Source organism: Suncus etruscus, chromosome X (genome assembly GCF_024139225.1).
Source record: "Suncus etruscus isolate mSunEtr1 chromosome X, mSunEtr1.pri.cur, whole genome shotgun sequence".
Lineage (NCBI taxonomy): Eukaryota > Metazoa > Chordata > Mammalia > Eulipotyphla > Soricidae > Suncus > Suncus etruscus.
In genome coordinates this window covers 61,601,849-61,621,388 of record NC_064868.1, presented here as the reverse complement: position 1 = coordinate 61,621,388, position 19,540 = coordinate 61,601,849, and the positions used below count along the sequence as shown (strand labels likewise).

Sequence of the window (19,540 nt, the reverse complement as noted above, 5' to 3'; positions counted from 1 at the left end):
ACTGCACCCACACATCCTCTAGCATCCGCACACATCCTCTAGTCCATGAATCCCACCACAACACGTAATAAAATCCATGCTACAAGCATGTCAATGAGAAAACAATGCAGGACATCATGCATAGAGGATGAAGGTAGCAGCTCTGATGACCCAAAAAGTACCAACCACCTAGTTAGCCTTTCAGATAAGAGTTTAGAGTAGAAATATGGAGGATGTTCATAGAACTCAAAGCATAGATCGAACTGAACAGACCACAAAGATAGAAATCAAATAACTCCAAACTCAAATAACAGGACTAAAAAACTCAGTAGATGAAATGAAAACCTCAATAGAAAGCCTCTCCAACAGTAACAGCAGCTGAGGACAGATGAAATGCAAAATAACTCCATACAGCAGAAGAGATTGGAATCTTAATATGTCTATAATGATCTGTTGATCTTTTTGTCCACAGTGGTACTTGGAGATAGAGACTAGTTAGCTTAGTTTCGCATTGCAGTGCTATATAATATTAGACTCAAAAAACAGTGCTCATTAAGATAATGTCTTAACAAAACTTCTAATCTATTATTGTCCATTTGATTACACCTGCTAATATGATCTGTTTATGTCCACAGATAACAATAGAATATGCAACTGCATGCCATAAACTCCTGCTACAGTACTCATTCATTGAGTATGTTTTGTAATCTATTTTCAATTTTAGGTAGTTTAGTTTACCACTATACCACAATGCTCATGAGTTAAGTTTGCTTTCAGGGAAGGAACCTGGATGCTCAAGACCCTCTAGAGTCTAGACAATACTTCATGGTGTAGACTCCTCTTACAGTGCTCATTACAATATTGTTAACTTTCTAGACTTGAAAATTATGATTCTTTTAAGAATGCTCTATACACAATCTAACCTAGGAAGCCTTTCTTCAGTCAAGTTTATCCTCACCAATAATGATTTGCCTAGAAAATGGAAACCTTTACATCTGACTTGATGGTTTTATATTTTCTAAGTGTTCTGACCCATTCCTCCTGGGTCAGCTTTTCAACTGTAACCCATATCCTCAGTGTCTATGTCTGTATGACTGTGTGTTGGCCACCTGAATGTCTCTGTCTGTAATATACATAATATTGTCCTTCCCTGTTTTATATAACCTTTCTTTATATAACCCTTCTTCCCCCTTCCACTTACCACTTTACAAATCCTTTCTAACCCTTCACTCTCTCACCCCAGATCTGTTATTTCTCCTGTTTAACCATTTTTACCTCAGTTCATAACTCCTTAAGAACCGGAACGTTTTCCTCACCCCAACAAGCTGCCAAACAGCTCCCAAAGCTAAAAGACAGATTTCCAGCCTGCCTTGCCTCAGCCTGAGAAGCTGCCACCTCTGCTGCTGCTGATTTGCTCTCAGCAGCCCCTTTTCTCCTACCTTCCTTCTCTGTTGACTTGTTCGCTACCAGATTCAGTTTTTGAGAAACCTTCCAGCTCAAAGACATTTTCTGATTTTTGACTGCTGGGAGCCATTTTTAGAATTCACAAGACCATGTTGCAGGCTGAAGCTGTGCTCTAGATTTTACCTCCCCCCCAAGACTATTTCAAAATAGTTAAAGAGGTTGTGTATATTTCCTTCGTATATTTCTTTAGGTGTGTTTCCTTATGTAGAGGTAGTTTTCCCCATTCCTTTTCTTGGGATCTGTTTAGTAGGACATTCTAGTAGATGTATTTCTCTTGGGCTATGAATTCATGTTAGATACAGGTTGTAGGAATTGTTTGGCTTATTATTTTTACCCCCATGTGCACCAGTAATATCATGTGGCATTGTTTCTTTTTGTATAGGCACATTAAAATGGGGAAATCTTACCTACAGAAAGCTTTTATCTAAAAGGGGTAGGAACTCAAAATTTTAGATTGCAGGGGGGGCATTCACTCTACACATTTGTCACAGTGATTTGACGTAGGCTTCAGTTGATTGGACATTGGCTATTTCTTCCAGAACCTTGGATCCCATCTTTGGAACCGTCGCAGTTTTCTGCACCAGGACCAGGAATCCAACTTCTAGCAGGGAAGGCCCTAATGCTGCCCTGGCACCGAATTGCTCCAGAGTGGAACTTGGAAACAGCTACAATTTGCTTTCAGGGTAGGATTCCCTGCATTGCCACCTAGTGGTGAGATGAAACCAGAAAACACTTCATGATACTAACTTCGACACAGGATCTGTGCAAAAAACAGGATCTCTAAATACAAAAACCTGACTGTGACAAGAATGATTGAGAAGAACTTTTACTGAGACCACAAAGAAAGTCTTTGGGGTTAGACAACTTAGTATGCCTGAAACCTGCAGTTGGTTGGTCTTATGGCAGAATACTTCATGAATAGGGTCTGCTTTTTAGGCCAAAGGTTTTTCCTTTCTATTTTCCCCAACTTTTTCTTCTTTTTTTTCTTATCTTTTAAATAGATTCTCCCAACTTTTTAATAGAACCTTGGGACATGGTTTACATTGTTTTACCACATATTTATGCATTTTTCTATAAAACTAAGAAGGAAAAAAGAAAGGCTGGGGGCCACAGGCCAAGTAGTCTCAGGTGCATTGGTGGAGGAAAAAATAAGGACAGAATTAAATAACCACGCCAAAGTCAACAATAGAATCAAGAGACCTAAACTTCAACAGCCTAAACTTAAATGGCCTGTTATACTGGCAGGCCAGGGCGGCAAAGGATGATAGAATAGGATGTGCTCTGGGTTCATTGGTAGAGGGAAGTCGACACTGGTGGTGGGAATGCCCTGATTTACTATATATCTGAAACTCAACTATGAAGCACTTTGTAGATCACAATGGTTTCAATAAAATATACTTTTAAAAATTCTGTGGGCATATAATAGAGCACAAGTAAGAGACTAGTTAGTGCAACCTATGGGGTAGAAGGGAAGAGGTGAGCCAAGAAAGGTAGCAGAGGAGGGAAAGTCTTAAGTGGTGTGGAGTAGTATTAATTAAATAATAATTAATAAGCAAGATAAGGTAATGAAGATGGGGTGAAAGAAAGGGCATTTTAAGTTACAAAATCCATGTGAGTAAAAACACAAACAAAGTTTGGGAGATAGCTCAAAGTGCTGGAATACTTTGCCTGTGGGAGCTGTGGGTTGCTTCTCAACATCGCATGGTCTTCTAGTGTGGCCTAAAACAAAAACAAATGATAAAAAAAGGACAAGATCTGATGGTAGATATGCCATTGTAAACTGTTAGGACATCTTCCTTATAGAAATCTCCAGGCTGTCTGGAGGTTCAGGATATGTTGTGTCAAATTCTGTCAGCTACTCAGGGGATAACTGTAACAATAGGGAAATCAGTCAAGAGAACATTTTCTGAAAGCTCTTCACTAGAGTGTGCATCTACTTCCATGTCTTTTAATTTTGTTTTGCTTGTCCCTCACCTGGAACCTTAGACAGCTAATGGAGCAGTGAGGATCACCTCAGCTCAGTTACCAGGAATTAAGCCCAAAGCCTCAAGTTCTTTCTCACTAAGGATCCCTGTCAAGATAGCACAAGGTTTGAAATTTCAGTCTTGCATTTTACAGGCAAGCACTTAAACATATTGGTGCTAGCTTGTCATTTGTGTTAATTGACATTCAAATGTAAGCTACCAGTCATACATTCCAGCATCAACATGTTAAATCCTTAAGCCACTTCTCATGCATATCCAGTCCTTCAGAGTAAACTTGCTACTCTGTAAGTGTGTTGGTGAAATAGCATGAATGGAATCCATGAGTGGGTAAGAGGATCCAGTGTGAAAATCACCAGGTGTCGAACTGCAACAAAGGGCTCAGGTCTGATGAGTCTAGTGATATGCAGACCTCATTGAAGAAGAAACTTATTCTCCAGTATGCTCCCTAAAAAGAAACTCAGGTGTTTGGGACCCAGTTCTGTAATTTCTACATATAATGGGGAGAAAGGGCTTTTGAAGAAATTGATTTTCTTGTTTTGTTGGGAGAGGCACGCCCAGACATGCTCAGAAATTATTCTTGGCTGTGTGCTCAGGAATCTCTTTGCAGTGCTTGAAGAACTGCATCTGGTGCTGGAGATCTAACCTTATTTGGCCATGTGCAAGATATCTTAACTGATGTACAAATTTTCTGGCCCCTTCTGGGGAAATAGGAATTGAAGTTTTGGAAGCTATTTGCAGAGATAATAGAATGTTCCAGAGAAACTATTTTGCGGAGTGAAATAAGTCAGAGGGAGAGAGATAGACACAGAATAGTCTCACTGATCTATAGGTTTTAAGAAACATAAAAAGTATTATTGTGATAATGCCCAGAGACAGTAGATATGAGGGCTGGAAGGACCCACTCAGGAAATGAAACTCACCACAAAGAGTGGTGAGTGCAGTTAGTCAAATAACTACACTATCAACTATCATGACAATGTTAATGAGTGAGAGAAGTAGAATGCTTGTCTCAAATACAGGCAGGGATGGGGGAGGAGAAAGTTGGGAGGGCATTGGTGGTGGGAATGTTGTACTAGTGAAGGAGGGTGTCTTTTTTATGACTACAATCATGTTTGCTTAAATATATTATTTAAAAATGTTCCAAAGACACCATAGTGAGGTGGCAAAAGAATTTGGAGAATCAGAGGTCAGAGATATAGTACAGTAAATCCTTATACTTGTCTTGCATGCAGTTAGCCAAGGTTCCACTGCATATGGTCCCCAGAACCCCTCCAGGATTCATCTCTGAGCTAGGAGTATGTTGTGGCATAAAGTCTTGGGTAGGCAAAGGGAAGGACAAAAGGGAATAGTTCAGTAAAGCCATAGACATACAGATGGCACTTTTAAATTCAACATTCATTTGTGGCTCATTTGAGAAATCAAAGAGCTCTCTCAGCACTCACAATATAATTTACATAAAGTTCTCTAAACCATGGGCTTCCAGGTGGTAAGCCAAATATGTAGTCTTCTTGGAGAGAGTTCCTGTCCTTTAGTAACTTTCTGCTTAACTTTTGCATCTCTGTTCAGTCCCATCCTTTTTTGGCTTGACCTTGACCCCCTCAAGTCATTCCTCTTTGTGACATAAGAACAGAGGAAGAGAGTCAGAAGCATGTTGGTGATGAACAGGTACAGTAACTTTGTACATCAATACCATTTGAACACTATTGTAACCATCTTAACCAGTAAGAAAAAATTCAATAATTCTTTTAAAAAAAACCCTCCCAATCTTTCCATCTTAGTTGCTTTCATTCCCAGAGTTCACTTCTGCTTCTTTAAAAAAAAAACCCTCCCAATCTTTCCATCTTAGTTGCTTTCATTCCCAGAGTTCACTTCTGCTTCCCTACTTGGTTTAGCATTGAACATCAACTCTTACTCTAGTGCAGATAGTTTACTTTCAAAAAAGATGGGATATATTCATTCAGTGAGGTATAGTCACATCAATGTTTCTTTCATTAGCTAATTTCTAAAAGCAAGTTCACCTAATTCTACTGTTACCCACTGTATCTGAACAAGCATATTATAATAGGCATAAATATTTGCTTGTGAATGTTTTAAAGTCTGTTAGTAATGAAGAAAAGGAGATTTTACTAGCTGTGCTAGCTGCAGAAGAACTTGGAGGATCCCAGGTTTTATTCCTGGACAGTTGGGATCTAGACTTCAGACCATAATCATCTCAAAGATCAGGGGTTCCTGACCCCAGTGTTCAAATTGCTTGGTATCAGCCCATTCCATAACTGGATTTTCTTTTTTTTTAATATAACTTTTATTTTGATCATAGTGGCTTACATATTGTTGACAATAATATTTTAGGTACATATTTACATAAAATCAGGGGGGATTCTCATCACCAAATTGTCCTCCCTACACCTCTGTTTTTGTCCTACCTCCCATATCCTCTTCTCTCACCCCCAGGGCTGCTAGAATATGTGGTCCCCTCTGTATCTAGCCTACTACTTAGTAGTCTTGCACCTGTTTGGTCTTGGTGCCTCCCTTATTTCCCCCTCTAACTGGGAGGCAGGACTAGGTAGTTCAAGTTGTGTGGTTTTGTTTGAAGAAAAAAATAATAAACTTGGGTAAGAGTCTAATATGCCGAAAATGGGCGGAATCCTTCTAGAGGCTCTCATCATCGATTTGAGAGATGAAGGAGAAAAAGAAGGTGAAACACTCCACCAGTACAAAAAGAAGTGTCAAATATCCAGTGAGGACTTCAAAAATAACAATAAGCACCACACACACATACACACACACACAAAACATGCCATGGTCTTGAAATAAGAAACATGGCATAGCACATAAAGAAGGAAAAGAAAGGAAGAGAAAACTATAATAAGTATAACTGGGGACAACACTTTCAATAATCACCCCCAAACAGAGAAATCGACCAAAAATAGATAGGTAAATAAAAATAATAATAAATGAAGATAAAAAATATATAAAAAATAACAAAGGTTTTGTGCTTTTTTTTTTGTTTTGTTTTTTCCTGCCCTGGCACAGTAAATATTGGGGTCATTCAAAAAGGAATTCACTTGACCTAAGAGATATGGGGTTTCTCCGTCCTTGGAGTATATTGTCACGGGATATAACTGGATTTTCTTAAGTGGCAGATCCTCTAAGGGGGAACACAGCTATGAAGACAGCCTTAACTCAGGATAATTAGCCAGTCCTTCATTCACTTTGCTCTTAGAGACCTGAGACATTGTACAAGACTGTAGGTACTTACCTTGCATGTTGCCAACCCCACTTCAATCCCCAGCACCTTCTAGGGTTTCCAAATCTCACCAAGAGGGAATATTGAGCAGAGTCATATGTAACTCTTTTTTTTTTTTTGGTTTTTGGGCCACACCCGGTGACGCTCAGGGGTTACTCCTGGCTATGCGCTCAGAAGTCGCTCCTGGCTTGGGGGACCATATGGGACGCCGGGGGATCGAACCGAGGTCCGTCCTAGGTTAGCGCAGGCAAGGCGGGCACCTTACCTCCAGCGCCACCGCCCGGCCCCTTTTTTTTTTTTTTTTTTTGGTTTTTGGGCCACACCCGGTGACGCTCAGGGGTTACTCCTGGCTATGCGCTCAGAGTCGCTCCTGGCTTGGGGGATCATATGGGACACCGGGGGATCGAACCGCGGTCCGTCCTAGGCTAGCGCAGGTAAGGCAGGCACCTTACCTTTAGCGCCACCGCCCAGCCCCTCATATGTAACTCTTAAGCACCATAAGTTTAGCCTCAAAAGCATTCATTTTGCACTTAGGATCTAAATTTCTTCTACCTTCCATTGTTGTGCCCCTTTCTAATAATTCAGATAATGTAGTGAAAAAATATACCATAAACCTTTAGATAACACCAACAGCCCATGCATATTCAGGCTATTTTTTTCTTCCATCTTTTCTCTTGACCTTGATTCTGGCCATTCTTCTGTAGTCTTCTTCACACAGTGATGGCAAGCATGTCCCACCAGCATATCTCTAAGTGTGCAGCTTCCTCTCTTCCCAGGGCTGCAGCAAATATGGCCAATGAGGCCCCTCCCACTTTTTCCTATAGTAAGTTTGCTGCTTGCTAGGTGATGGTCATGGGAATGATTGCATACAGACCAGCTTCTCTCTTACCATTCTTATTACTCAGTTTTCACTGTTTCAGCAGGTATTTTTGCTGCAGCAGGAAGGCACCTCCCATCTTATGTACCTTTGTGGAAATGTCAGTATTTCAGTACCAATGATGTAGATATCTCTCTCTGTCTCTGTCTCTCTCACACACAAATGGTTCTATGGGAAGCAGTTCTGAGGGTTGTATTAGAAGACTGAACAGTTCTGTAATTTCTATGTGTAATGGAGAAAGAAAGGCTTTTGAATAAATTGACTGTTTTGTTTATTTGGGGAGGTATACCCAGACATACTTAGAGATTACTCCTGGCTATGTGCTCAGGAATAACTCTTAGCAGTGCTTGGAGAACTCTATCTTTCACAAAGGACCCGCTTCATTAACAGGTATCTAGAACAAGCCAGTAGCACACAAGTTTTAGTCTGTGGATTGTCATTTGAGATTCTTGGGATTCATCCCCTAAACAAAGGTTTGTTATATTCCCCCCCCCCTGCTTCTGGCACCTGGCCCTCCCTTCTGAACAATAGTCCAAGAAAGTCTCTGAGTCACAGTTCATTGCAACTATCCTTTATTAAAAAATATATGTCTCCTTGGAAGGAACACTTGTAAACCAACTAGTGTCATGCTTACTTTGAGTCTTTACTTCACTGGGAGGGGGAGAAGGTGGAGCATCAGTCAGACATCATTTAGTTAAAATCCAAGAAATTGGCACTCCCTGAACACCCCTCCTTACCATGTTTATAATCAGTAATCACTGTACCCTCTTTGCCTTCAATTCAGTGTACTGTCCACATAATTCTATTGCCCTCTAGCCTCATTGTGGGCCTCACACTTCACAGTTAGCCTCTGTGTTAGAGGCTGTTAGAACTGCTGACACGTTTCCTGAATTTGGCTAGTAGTGTTCCTAGTGATTTCTATACGGCATCATTTGCTCTGGTCTATGGAGTGGGCTAGTACTCATCAGAACAACCCTGGGGCCAAGTCTGCCATGCTCTTCTTCCCACTCATGCCTCTCCTGTGTCTTGGAAGCAGGAGATTTGTGGCAGCCTTTAAGGAGCTACCTGCATCTATGCAGGGAGAAGAACTCTAACCACAATCACTGCCATCAGACTCTTGGAAAAAGCAACAAGATTTCACATCTCACTAGTACGTGAATCTTACACAGTTTCACAGTTCAAATTGGCAGCAATAAAATCTACTTTCTTCTGAAGAAACATGAAGCTTGCAGCTGAGAGTGAGGTGGTTCAGGTAGGGCATATAAAGCAGCTGTAAAAAAAAACCCAAATCAAATTTCACACCATGAAGCTGGCCGAGCCCCACTGTTGTCCTTTTGTCCTGGCAGAGCTGGAGGTAATGACTTCCTGTTCCTTCTACAGACAGGGTCCTAGGAAGGTCCTCAGCTGAGCACAGGGCATTTGGCAGCTGAGTGAAGGAATACACTGTGATATAGAGTGCCAGCTTCTGCGCTCCGTCCTCACAGACTCTCATGCCACTTTGGCTAGCTAAATGGCCAAGCCTGGGTCACCTACTCTATCACAAACAAGGCCTGGTGCCTCTAACATCATGAGCCTTTAGAACACTGTCAAGCTGAATTCTACGCATTCACTTAAACAGTAAAAGGAAAATTTGGAATCATGAAAAGGCTGACACAGTAGCACAACATGGTTTTGGTTTAACAGCAGCTTAAAACATGAACAAAAAGGAAACCTCTCATGCAGACACACCAGGTGGCATGAAACATAGGCAACTGAATATGGAACACTGTTAGTCATTCTCTCTTTTGCCACACACAGGACTGACTATACCTCAAGGGCAGCAGCTGCTTGAGAGTCAAGTCTCCAACCCTCTGTCCCCTTTACCCAAAAAAAGTTCTTTTGTGAAAACCTCTGGCTATCCTCCCCTCCTTGAGAAAATGCCAGCTCTAAAGAGAATGATCAAATGCAAGTGCCCTTGATAAATCTATAGCACTTATTATAATTTTCAATCCCTCTCCAACCAGTTGGGGTATAAGATGCCATCTGGAATATGAAAATTAAAACATTTCTCTAAATACACAGTACCATTGACAAAGTCTCCAAAGATTTTCTAGACCAAATGTGTGTGCATATATATATTATATGAGAGTGTATAATATATATAATAATTTCTATATATATTATATAAATTATATATATAAATAAGATACCTTCTACCGTATTTATGTTGCACCATTCAGAACTGCAAGATAGCAATACAAATAGGCAGAAATGCCCAGGAGCATCTCCTCACATGGTGCACAGAGCTCACTTCCCAAACCATGTAGCTGTCTGGAATTTGTCTTGCCATCAGTCCGCCTCTCTTCTCTTCACTTCTTGGATTAGATGAAAACAATGACTCAGATGGATTTGCACCTGTGCTAGCGCTTGGGAAAAGTTCATGCAGGAATGGGCACAGTCAAAGGACGAGTGAGATGGCATCATCCCAAAAGTAAAGTGAAACAAAACAGAATTTTTTTTAAAAAAGAACAGGACTAGAAAACTCAATTTTTGACATATCTAAAAAGGGGGCAGAACAGTAGTCATTTGTTCTTCCAATGGGACAGGAATGAAGAGGGAGGAGGGAAAAGAGACTTGTTTTCTTCTGTGAACAATAGAATAGTTGGATGGGGAATCTTCAGAGTTTTTCAGGGGATGGGACCCAAATGTAGTGCCCAGACTGGTCCTCAATGATTTGTTTGATTTTGTTATAAATCTCTTCCAGTGAGTCACCCTGTACAATGGCTAAAGTGAAGAAGAAAACAGAATTATTACTATGATTCAATGCAATCCCCAATTCCCCATCAATCAGCCTATCTTGACAATCCTAGGGCTTAGTCCTCATCTATCTGTTTCATTGTCTGCTGCCTGGAAGCCTCACATACAAGGAAGCCTCGCAAGGGCTCCAAGTTTAGGAGTTGAAGTCAGTAAGGTGACACAGTAAGAGAGACTAAATATCAGTGTATAGAAAAGTGTGTTGTTAAAATGCTGTTCTCCAAGTATCCACCTCTGTATTCTAGGTATGGCAGCTCATCTTATTCTTGGTCAATATGAAACCAGCAGCCACTACTAATTCTACAGCAGCCTTAGCCTGACTAGAAGATTTGGAAAAACTTACACGCAATGAAAGAGCTGAAAGCCACAATTTCTAAGAAGGGGCAGTGCTCTAGGGGTCAATACATCTGTCTATGCCAAAGGTTAACCTGAACAAAGACTTGGGTACCAAGAATAAAGTGAGCTCCACCTAGAGTGCACAGTATACATGCAGTAGTGTAATACTTCCAAATTCCATAATAGCAACAGCCGGATTAGATGAGAAAGTAGTACAGAAACCAAGTAAGCTCAATAAACAAAAACAATAACACAGAAGGCTGAAATAGCAACAGTAAACCCTCAAACAATGTTTTCAATGATCCCATTGTGAGACATAACAATTTTCACAAATGTTCTTTTACTGAGCTACTTTTCTTTTCATTCCAATAGCTATTTTGTTGTAACAAGCAAAATAAAGTAAATTATTCTGTGCCTGCCAAAGGGACAGATTTGGAGGGGTGGGAAAGTGAAGTGTGGACAGTGGTGAGGAGAAAGTCATACTGGTTGTGGGATTGTGACGGAACATCGAATGCCTGAAATAAGTGTAGAATGAACAACTCTGTAAGCCATATTGTTAAATAAAGTTAAAAAGGGAGCTTCAGAGTTCTGGTAATAGTCCTTTCATTGGGGAACCTGGACCTGGTAGCTAGAGTCTGCTCCATTGTGACCTCAAATTTTCACTGCATTTTAAAAGGTAAGCCATATATCAGTCAGAAATATTCCCAGCTATTTAGGAACTGACCATCTAAAGTAGGTGACCACATAAAAGCATGCACATATTTGCACACACTGACAAACAACTTAGAATCACACCAACAAATCATGGAGAATAAAGGTTTATTCACTACCCAGAACAGGTGAGGCTGAGGGTCAAATGAGGGATGGATTATTAGGAAGGAAAAGAATAATGTAATAGGAAGCATCAGTAATATCTTGGGACACAGAGACAAAATAAACAAACCTATCAAAGGCTGCAGTGTTCAGTGACAGTGGAGTTTGCTATAAACTGGATAAAGTGTTCTGGCAGAAAAGAACTTTACTTTGGAAACAGTGAAGCTCAGAAGTTCAAAGCAACAAGAAACATGCAATGTAGCTAATCCTCTTTCAGACTCACATACTTGGGTGTCTAGCAGGTCCCCATAACTGGGGTGGAGTAGCAGGGAATTCTTACCTGTGAAGTACTCTCCAAACTCCTGCTCCAGCTTCATGGCTTTGTCATAGATCTTATTTGCTTGTTCGTATGTCTGCCTTCGGTTCATTTCCCTGCCAAAGCCACAGCAGAAAATATTACCAAATTCCAAACTGTATTTTTATTTGTCTAAAGAATTGTTCCAGGATCCCTGAAGAGTTGCTACTCTGCCCTCTCTGGAGTACTGTGGCCCAGAGCTCAGCTCCTTCCCTCAGATCTTCCAGATTCACTAGCCCAACCACAATACAAGCAATGGCTCAGAAGGCAATGTTGCCAACCTGAGCTAGGACCCAGACTTTAATTTCTGTCTGGTCTTGTCCATGCCCAACAAATCATTTGATTATACATTTCCTTTACAGGGCCTTCTCCTAGCTTGGAGTACCTTGATCATGGCCAACACTTACATAAGCGCTTCAATGGACTTGGGCTTGATGAAAATGGCAATAGGGTAAAGTTGTGCTTGCTGCAGCCTCTTGATAGCATTGCCAGAAACATCTAAGATGCAGTGCTTGCCCTGAAAAATTAGAGACTTGCATCAGCACCACACACCTGTAAACACAACCTTAAGGAGATACAATGGTGACCCAAGCATTCATTTAGGAGTATGGGGGACCCATAGCCACCCAGGGATGTAGAAGATTCTACCCCTAAGGGATTGTGGCTCAATATTTTGCTCCTACAACCCAGAAAAGGTCAGGTCTATAGAGGGGTCCCTATGTAGGTAAGTAATGTTCCAGGTTAGAAACCCATGCAACAGCTATGGCATTGGTCAATGGCACTACCAAGCAGGCCTGGAGTTTAGCAATCGAGACTCCAAGCAAAACAAAGCCAGGAGTATTTAGCAGAGCTATTTAACAGAGCCATCTAATCTTATATGCTTACCCTCTCTGCAACTGCCCGCACTGACTGTATGCTGGTTCCATAAAGATTATCATTGAATTGACCAGCCTCAATGAACTTGTTGTCCTGAATGTCCTTCTCCATCTGTTCCCTAGACACTACAAAGTGGTAGTCTTGCCCATCCACCTCATTATCACGTCGAGGCCGTGTAGTATCTGTGGGAAAGAAAGCACTGTATGGTCAGTATTATGACCTGTCTGTCCCAAGGCAAATGAGCTGACTTTCTTCTCTACTCCTGGAACACAGATGGGGCCACTACAAATTTTTCCAGCTCAGGGGGAAAAGCTTATGGGAAAATTTCTGTTTTGCCTATTTTATTTCTGACTGCCTGTCTCTCTTCTCTCTTTCTTTTATTTCTTTTCTCTCTTCTCCCTCTCATACATACAGAGCCATTTACTTTAGTTTAAACAGGATTAGGAAGGTGAGTTTTCCTGGGCTATAGCTTAACAGAGGATGCCAAATGGAACATGGAGGTCAATGACCCTCACAAGCTATCCATCTGGACTCATAAATACTGGGCCAACCCCAGTCTATCTACACACTACCAATCCTAACCTCTCAAACTTCTCTCAAAGGAAGCCAGCAGTCTAAAATTAGTTCTTAAGTTCTCATGGCTCCAGCAGTTTAGCAGAAATATGTGGTGGGCCTTAGAGTCTTTTCACAAAGCAACAGAATGATGATTCCCAGGGCCCCAATAGCTTTCCTTCCAAAGCCCTCCCAAGAACTTACGTGGCACACAGGACCCAAATTTATGTGGGAACTCCGAGATGAGGTCATCATTGACTCGGTCTTTCATTGGGCCCAGAATGATGACAGGCCTTGCATAGTGAACTGCATAAGGAGAGCACAAAACCAATGAGCAAGGTTCCCACCAGAGTACCTCTTCTGCCTCCAAGTCTTCCATGTACTTGGGAATCTGCAGCTACCATGTAGACAGGCAAGAGTGACCCCGGAATATTCTCAAGCTTTTAACTACATAGATATCAAAGAGCCATTTATCTGAGATATCTAAGTGCAGGGTTTAATAAAAAGCAATAGCACCGCCACCCTTCCATTCAATTCAAGAAAAATCCCTCCATTAACAGAGAGTTCAACAAGATTTGTTTAGAGCATCTATCAAAGAGGGGTTCAGGGGTGAGGACCTCTCTTTTAGCAACAACACCACCCATGAAAATCTGCATTTTCCATCCTGGTACATCTGTCTAGTTTTCAGAAAGCAATCCGGCAGCTAGCAAAGGTGTAACAAGGGACACACCCTGGGTGGCCTCCTCCCATTCTCTATCTCACTAGGAAGAAGTAGAAGAGAAGGTAGCACCCTCGGGCTGGTGGTGTACCAGCCCAGCTTTCCTGCTGCTAAGGCTCTGCGCCACAGTCAACAGCTGCTGTGCAGTCATCACCAGGAGACAGGCCTAAAGGTAAGATCCTCGGAAGAGGGCTTACTTTCTTGCCGTGTCACTGGCTCATATGATAAAATAGCATCCTCTTGTCCCTCTGTAACAAGAAAAGGAAACATGTTAGCACCTGATAATCTTCCTGCCTATGTCCTTCTCTCCCTATCCTTAGTCCTAGCTCTTAGAGAAAGCAGCTCTGTCATAGTAGACTTCCTAACTCTTATAACATTTCTGCTTCCCACTAGCAAGAAAGGGAGTGTAGGGAGCCTTTAACCACCTCTGAGTCAATGGAGAGAATTGAGAATACTCTTCTTCAGAAAAATATGGCAAAGCATAGAGCTAAGACTCGGAGGCCATGAAACCACAACCCCTCCTTGCCTATGCCATTCCAAGTTTCTCAAGAATCATTTTTATAGGCAATGTTCAACTGTGCTAACGCAATCTGCAAGGATTCACAGGTAAGCTCCCAATAATTGAGATTCAATGACCATGTAACATCATCTGTAGGCAAGGAATTCAAGTGAGACCCCAAAGCAGTGGCCCTTTTATTCTAACTTGGACTTTTAATAATCTGCTTATTCTTTCTTCACTAGAGGCATCCAGAAAAATACCACACAGCTGGACTAAGGTCCCAGTGAGCCCTGAGAGCAACAGTGTACTCTGCTTTCTCTTGGGCACAGCAGAACAACAACACCTCTTCCACACAATCATGAGTTTTTCTTAAGCACCAAGTCACTTGATGCTGTGGGTGTGGAGGAACCGAAAAAGCCTTGGGGAAGCAATATCAGGGAAGAGATCAATATTTGCACTGAGCCTATAATGCCTGCTCATAGGCTTACTTAGAGCCTAGCCAGTGCTCCGAAAGTTCCAGGGCTTTGATCTGTGGCTTTTCCAGTTGGCTCTCAGGTTCTCAGAAAGAATATGGAGCAGCGACCCACTTGCGTCCCTCTAGCTAAATAGCAAGGTCACCAAGTCTTAATAACCCAGGTCCTGGTGACCTGGAAAAGTAACCATTGACAATATCCCAGAGAGCCATCTTTCTTTTGATCTCTATGTAAATCTATCCAACTGACTCTACATACAGCCCACAGAGCTATGGTAGAGATGTTTCTGTCAGTAGCTTATCCTTCTTAGGGCCCAGGGATGTTTTAAGTCAGGATCTGTCCAAAAATTTTAGGGTTTATGCTTTTCTCTAATTCACAACCTAGACCCCTTCCCCATCCTGCAAAAAAAGAAGGTCAAAATGGCCACAGCATTTCCAGGGTCTCCAAGTGTACATGGCTAAAAGAAGCACCAGTCTCTGAACAGAAATGGAAGCTGTGTGTCACTGGCATGAGTATGGTTGGGAAATGTGGTGGAGCTACACATCATGGGGGTGAATGACACACACTTACTGGAACTGCTTTCGCTGTCACTGGTGTTGGATGTCACTCCCTCTGCAAGCCAACAAGAAAGAGACTCTGATTCAGAACACTCCACTGAGAGGTCACACACAGCATACAACACAAATACTACAGGAACAAAAACACTGAGCTACCAAAAGTCAGACCCCAGAAGGCCTGCCAAAACCTGGGCATCAACTGGGAGGCACCACTCTAACCCTAAGGACCTCACCACCTCAAACTTATTCCCAGAGCCCTGCCTGCCAGGTTACTCCCTGCATATTACAAATTACTTTGTAGGCAGCATGCTTTTTGGATGAAAAAAAATGACTGGTGTCAGAGTGATAGTACAGTGGGTAAGGTGCTTGCCTTGCATGCAGTCGACTCAGGTTTGATCCAAGCAGTGCATATGGTCCCCTGAGCCTTGCCAGTAGTAAATGCTGAGTGCAGAGCCAGAAGTGAATCCTGAGCATGGTTGAATATGGCCCAAACTCCCCCCACTTCCCTCCCAAAAAGACTGGTTTCTAAATTCTAGCTCAAAATGCATTTCCCAAGGCCAACAAAATAAAAGGAAAGACAGGGACAATAGTCAAGTCCAGGACCAAGCTGCTGAATTTCGTCCCTAGAAAAAACCCATGAGGCACACAATCATATGTTGCTTCAGAATGATGAGGCAAAGCCCTCTGCTACAACTCGTTGGGCCAGGCCTCTGTAGTGAGAGTCCTCCACCAACCAGATGACAGGCACAGCAAAACACAGAGAGACAAATACTCAACCAAGCAAAGGCACTTGGAGGACAAAACTGTAGGACTATGACAACTTCTGTGTGCTGGAGGAGCACTTATAAGAAGGCCCCAGACACTTTCTGGCCCTAACGAAGCATAGTGTCCCCAAAATGACAAGTAGATGAATATGAGATGTGGACAAGCCATCAAAGGATAAATATGCTGCTTGTTTCAGCCAAGATGCCACTGAACCAGACCGTGAAATGCTGTGGCCCCAATCCTGCCTCCAGAAAGGACTGGCTGTCAGGACTGTTTCTGAGCAATTCTCTAAGGAAGCTGATTCTACCTTCATGCCTTTAGCCCATATTGAAAAACAAAATACTATGACAGTCTAGAACCTCCACATTTGTGCATGTACAGAGGGACACTGAGGTCATAGATCTCTTTACTTTTCACCCTGGAATGATTTTCCAGGGAAGAACGATTAGCCAAAATTTTGTGCAGCTAAAGCAAAAACATATCTAGTCCTGACATTGCTGGGTTCCATCTCTCTACACTATTTCCCCCATTCCAGTTTAGTCCAAACAAGGCTCTGTGGGAAGGTAAGATTCTTGAACCTGCTGGTACAGCCAGCAGGTTGGGCAAAAGGTTTCAATGTATCCTTGTCCCTAGTTAGAGAAATGGAAGCAGCCCATTTTTAAAGCCTATTTCTTTAGTGCTCTGTCACTGGAGAACTATCTAATCAACTGGCTCTCCTTACCTTAACAAAAGGCTAGGGGGATCACCCCTATAATAATTCTTGTTTATCTTACTGTGATATGGGATATGAAGATGACTCCCCAATCCTTCAAGGCACACAAGGAAACAGGTTTCAATGGAGATCCCAAGCAAATGAGGGACATTCAGAAACACTTCAATGTTTCTCCTGCTATGGTGTTTGAGTTCCCACCAACACTGCCCACCACCCTGCCCATTACCTTCACCCATGTCCTCTACACCTGCAGCCCCAGCATCTCCAATTATGCCCAAAATACAGTGAATGGTATATACATTTGACTTACTCAGGTTCTTTACTCCATAATATTCGTCACTTAACCCAGGAAAGTCCTGATTCCACAGACAGCAAGGGCAAGAAGGGAAGGAGGGGAGAGGGAGGGAAAGAATCAGGAACAAGAGAAAAAAACGGAGCAAAAAAGACAAGGGGAAGGAAGAATACAGAGTCAGGTAAATATTAGTGACAGAAGTATGAAAACCTACAAAGACCTAGAACTATAATGAGGTTAAGAACTTTGTTACAGAAAGAATGTCCCAGGTCAGCTAAGCTCCTTGGACTTAATTCTGCTTTAATCAGTTGCTAGTAGTCTTTGTAGGGGCCACTCTTTCTGAAGTATTCTATTGATTGATGGGACAGGTGATTTTTCAATACTTAGAGCACCTGCCTTGGAGCAGTTAAATTAAATTTGCACTTCATTGTAGTAGGGTCTGTCTCTCTGCCTTGCCCTTGATATCACCACTTCCCTCAGAAGGTACAAGAAAGAGTAAACATCTTTGTGTCATATGTCAGCAGACAAAATTATTATCCCCAGGTGCATTTGCCTAGTTCTGGTTCACTCTATCCAAACTCTTCTGGTCAGGCTCCATGCACTCTGAGGTGTTTCTATCAGTGTTGACCCAAGTGGGGTAGGCCACAAGTGTTCAACCATCTCACATCCAATGAGCTTACCAGCTCTTGTCATACACTGGACCATGGAGCAGCAATTGGAACCACTACGGTGGACCAGTGGTTTTCAGTCTGGCCAGGGTCCACAGACCAGCAGTTGAAAAGCACTGGTATAAACCATAGAGAATAAACTGAGCTTCTGGAAAATATGCACTGGGCACTTCCAATTTTTACCCAAGATGTGTACCTATAACCCCTCCAGACCACTGAACACAGAACTCTCTCCAGGTTGGAGTCAGCACAGAGATTTTAGAACTTATTTGGTGGACAGAGCAGCTGTTACCTCAGGTTTCTGATTCAAAATATTTCCTACTGCTGATGAGCAGAACCAGATGTATCTCGTACTTCTTACACAGCTACCTCAGAATAGTGATCCTTAACTTCCACCTATGTGAAGGCACCCTTGTTTTATAAGCTATTACCCCAGAGAACAGTACCATGGTCAAGTGCCAGGCTGGCCTAGGAATAAAGATATTCCCTATTTGAACGTGTAATTCTTCTGTGAATCCTAAAAACCCAAGACCTCTATTGGTGAAATAGAAAAGAAGTGTACAATTCTTCACGAGAGAGAAATATTTCATCACACACCTAAGCTGGTCTTTAAGGTTAAATTTAACATTGGAGTCATATAGAGACTATTTCTCAGAATTCAATTGGTTCCTTACATTTAATTTGGCATACTTTTACAATCTTTTCTACAAAATCAACTTTGTGTTTCTTAGCAAGTCTTCCTTTGAAAATGCTGAGTAACCCTCTCTCCTTCCATGTCAATTCCTTTCAGCAGGAAAGCGTTGATGCGGCAAACTGGCTCTGTTGTCATTTCTGGGACAACAGTGAGTTATAGAACTATGTTCATGTCCTGTGTCCATATGCACAAATACATGGTTCCAGAAGCATATTCAACTTCAAGTATCCAGAGAAGAATAGGTTCTTCTCCAAACATAATGAATGAAGTGAAGAGAAAGAAAACACAAGAGGAAGAAGCCAGGAGAGCATCATCAAGTCCTCAACCTTGCAACCCATTCTTCTAAACCACACATGGTAGCTGAGAGCTCTTCAGCACCACCATTGTAGTTCTCAGTCTGGAACTCTCAATAGCAGAGCCAGGATCTTTCAGTAGGGCTGGCCTTGTCAATACATTAATTTCTGAGCCTCCACCAATCTTTCAGAGTGAGGAGATAAATAAAAAGATTCAATATCTCCCTACACAGATCAACTTTTACCAGCTAAGCTAATGTACATGCATTCACATGCACATGTGGGACACACACACACACATACACACACACGCTTTCCCCATATTCTTATAAGGAAAGGCACAAATGAGGAGAGGGTGAAGTTGTGGGTGGTCTGCTCTCTTGACCCTGCTGCTACTTACGTTCCTGTATGCTGCTCTCCTGGGCCATGTTTTCTTTGCTCTTATAAAATGGAAACTTTCGAGAGAGGCGGAAACTCTTTTTACGTTTCGTTTTGATCGACTGTGAAAGAACATGAAGATGGGTGGGAAAGGACAGGAAAAAAAATAGAACAATGGATTTTATAGCATGCAAGAAAACACAAAAATGGAGAC

At 42.0% G+C, this 19,540-nt stretch overlaps 1 protein-coding gene across 4 annotated transcripts in view; it reads right to left on the bottom strand.

Moving 5' to 3' along the window:
- Positions 1-8,107: 8,107 nt before the first annotated feature.
- DLG3 (discs large MAGUK scaffold protein 3) overlaps positions 8,108-19,540 on the bottom strand; it is a 213,708-nt gene continuing 202,275 nt past the window's right edge. For 2 of the 4 annotated variants that reach the window (XM_049767216.1, XM_049767214.1), the window contains 8 exons: positions 17,312-17,357; positions 15,538-15,579; positions 14,193-14,243; positions 13,482-13,583; positions 12,735-12,907; positions 12,257-12,366; positions 11,835-11,926; positions 8,108-10,315 (listed from right to left, as the gene is read on the bottom strand). In XM_049767216.1, the coding sequence (XP_049623173.1) occupies positions 10,209-10,315; positions 11,835-11,926; positions 12,257-12,366; positions 12,735-12,907; positions 13,482-13,583; positions 14,193-14,243; positions 15,538-15,579; positions 17,312-17,357 (723 nt within the window). In that variant the 3' untranslated portion in view covers positions 8,108-10,208. Of the gene's footprint in view, positions 10,316-11,834; positions 11,927-12,256; positions 12,367-12,734; positions 12,908-13,481; positions 13,584-14,192; positions 14,244-15,537; positions 15,580-17,311; positions 17,358-19,348; positions 19,449-19,540 lie in introns of all 4 variants that reach the window. The other 2 variants (XM_049767217.1, XM_049767215.1) reach the window with 2 other exon arrangements.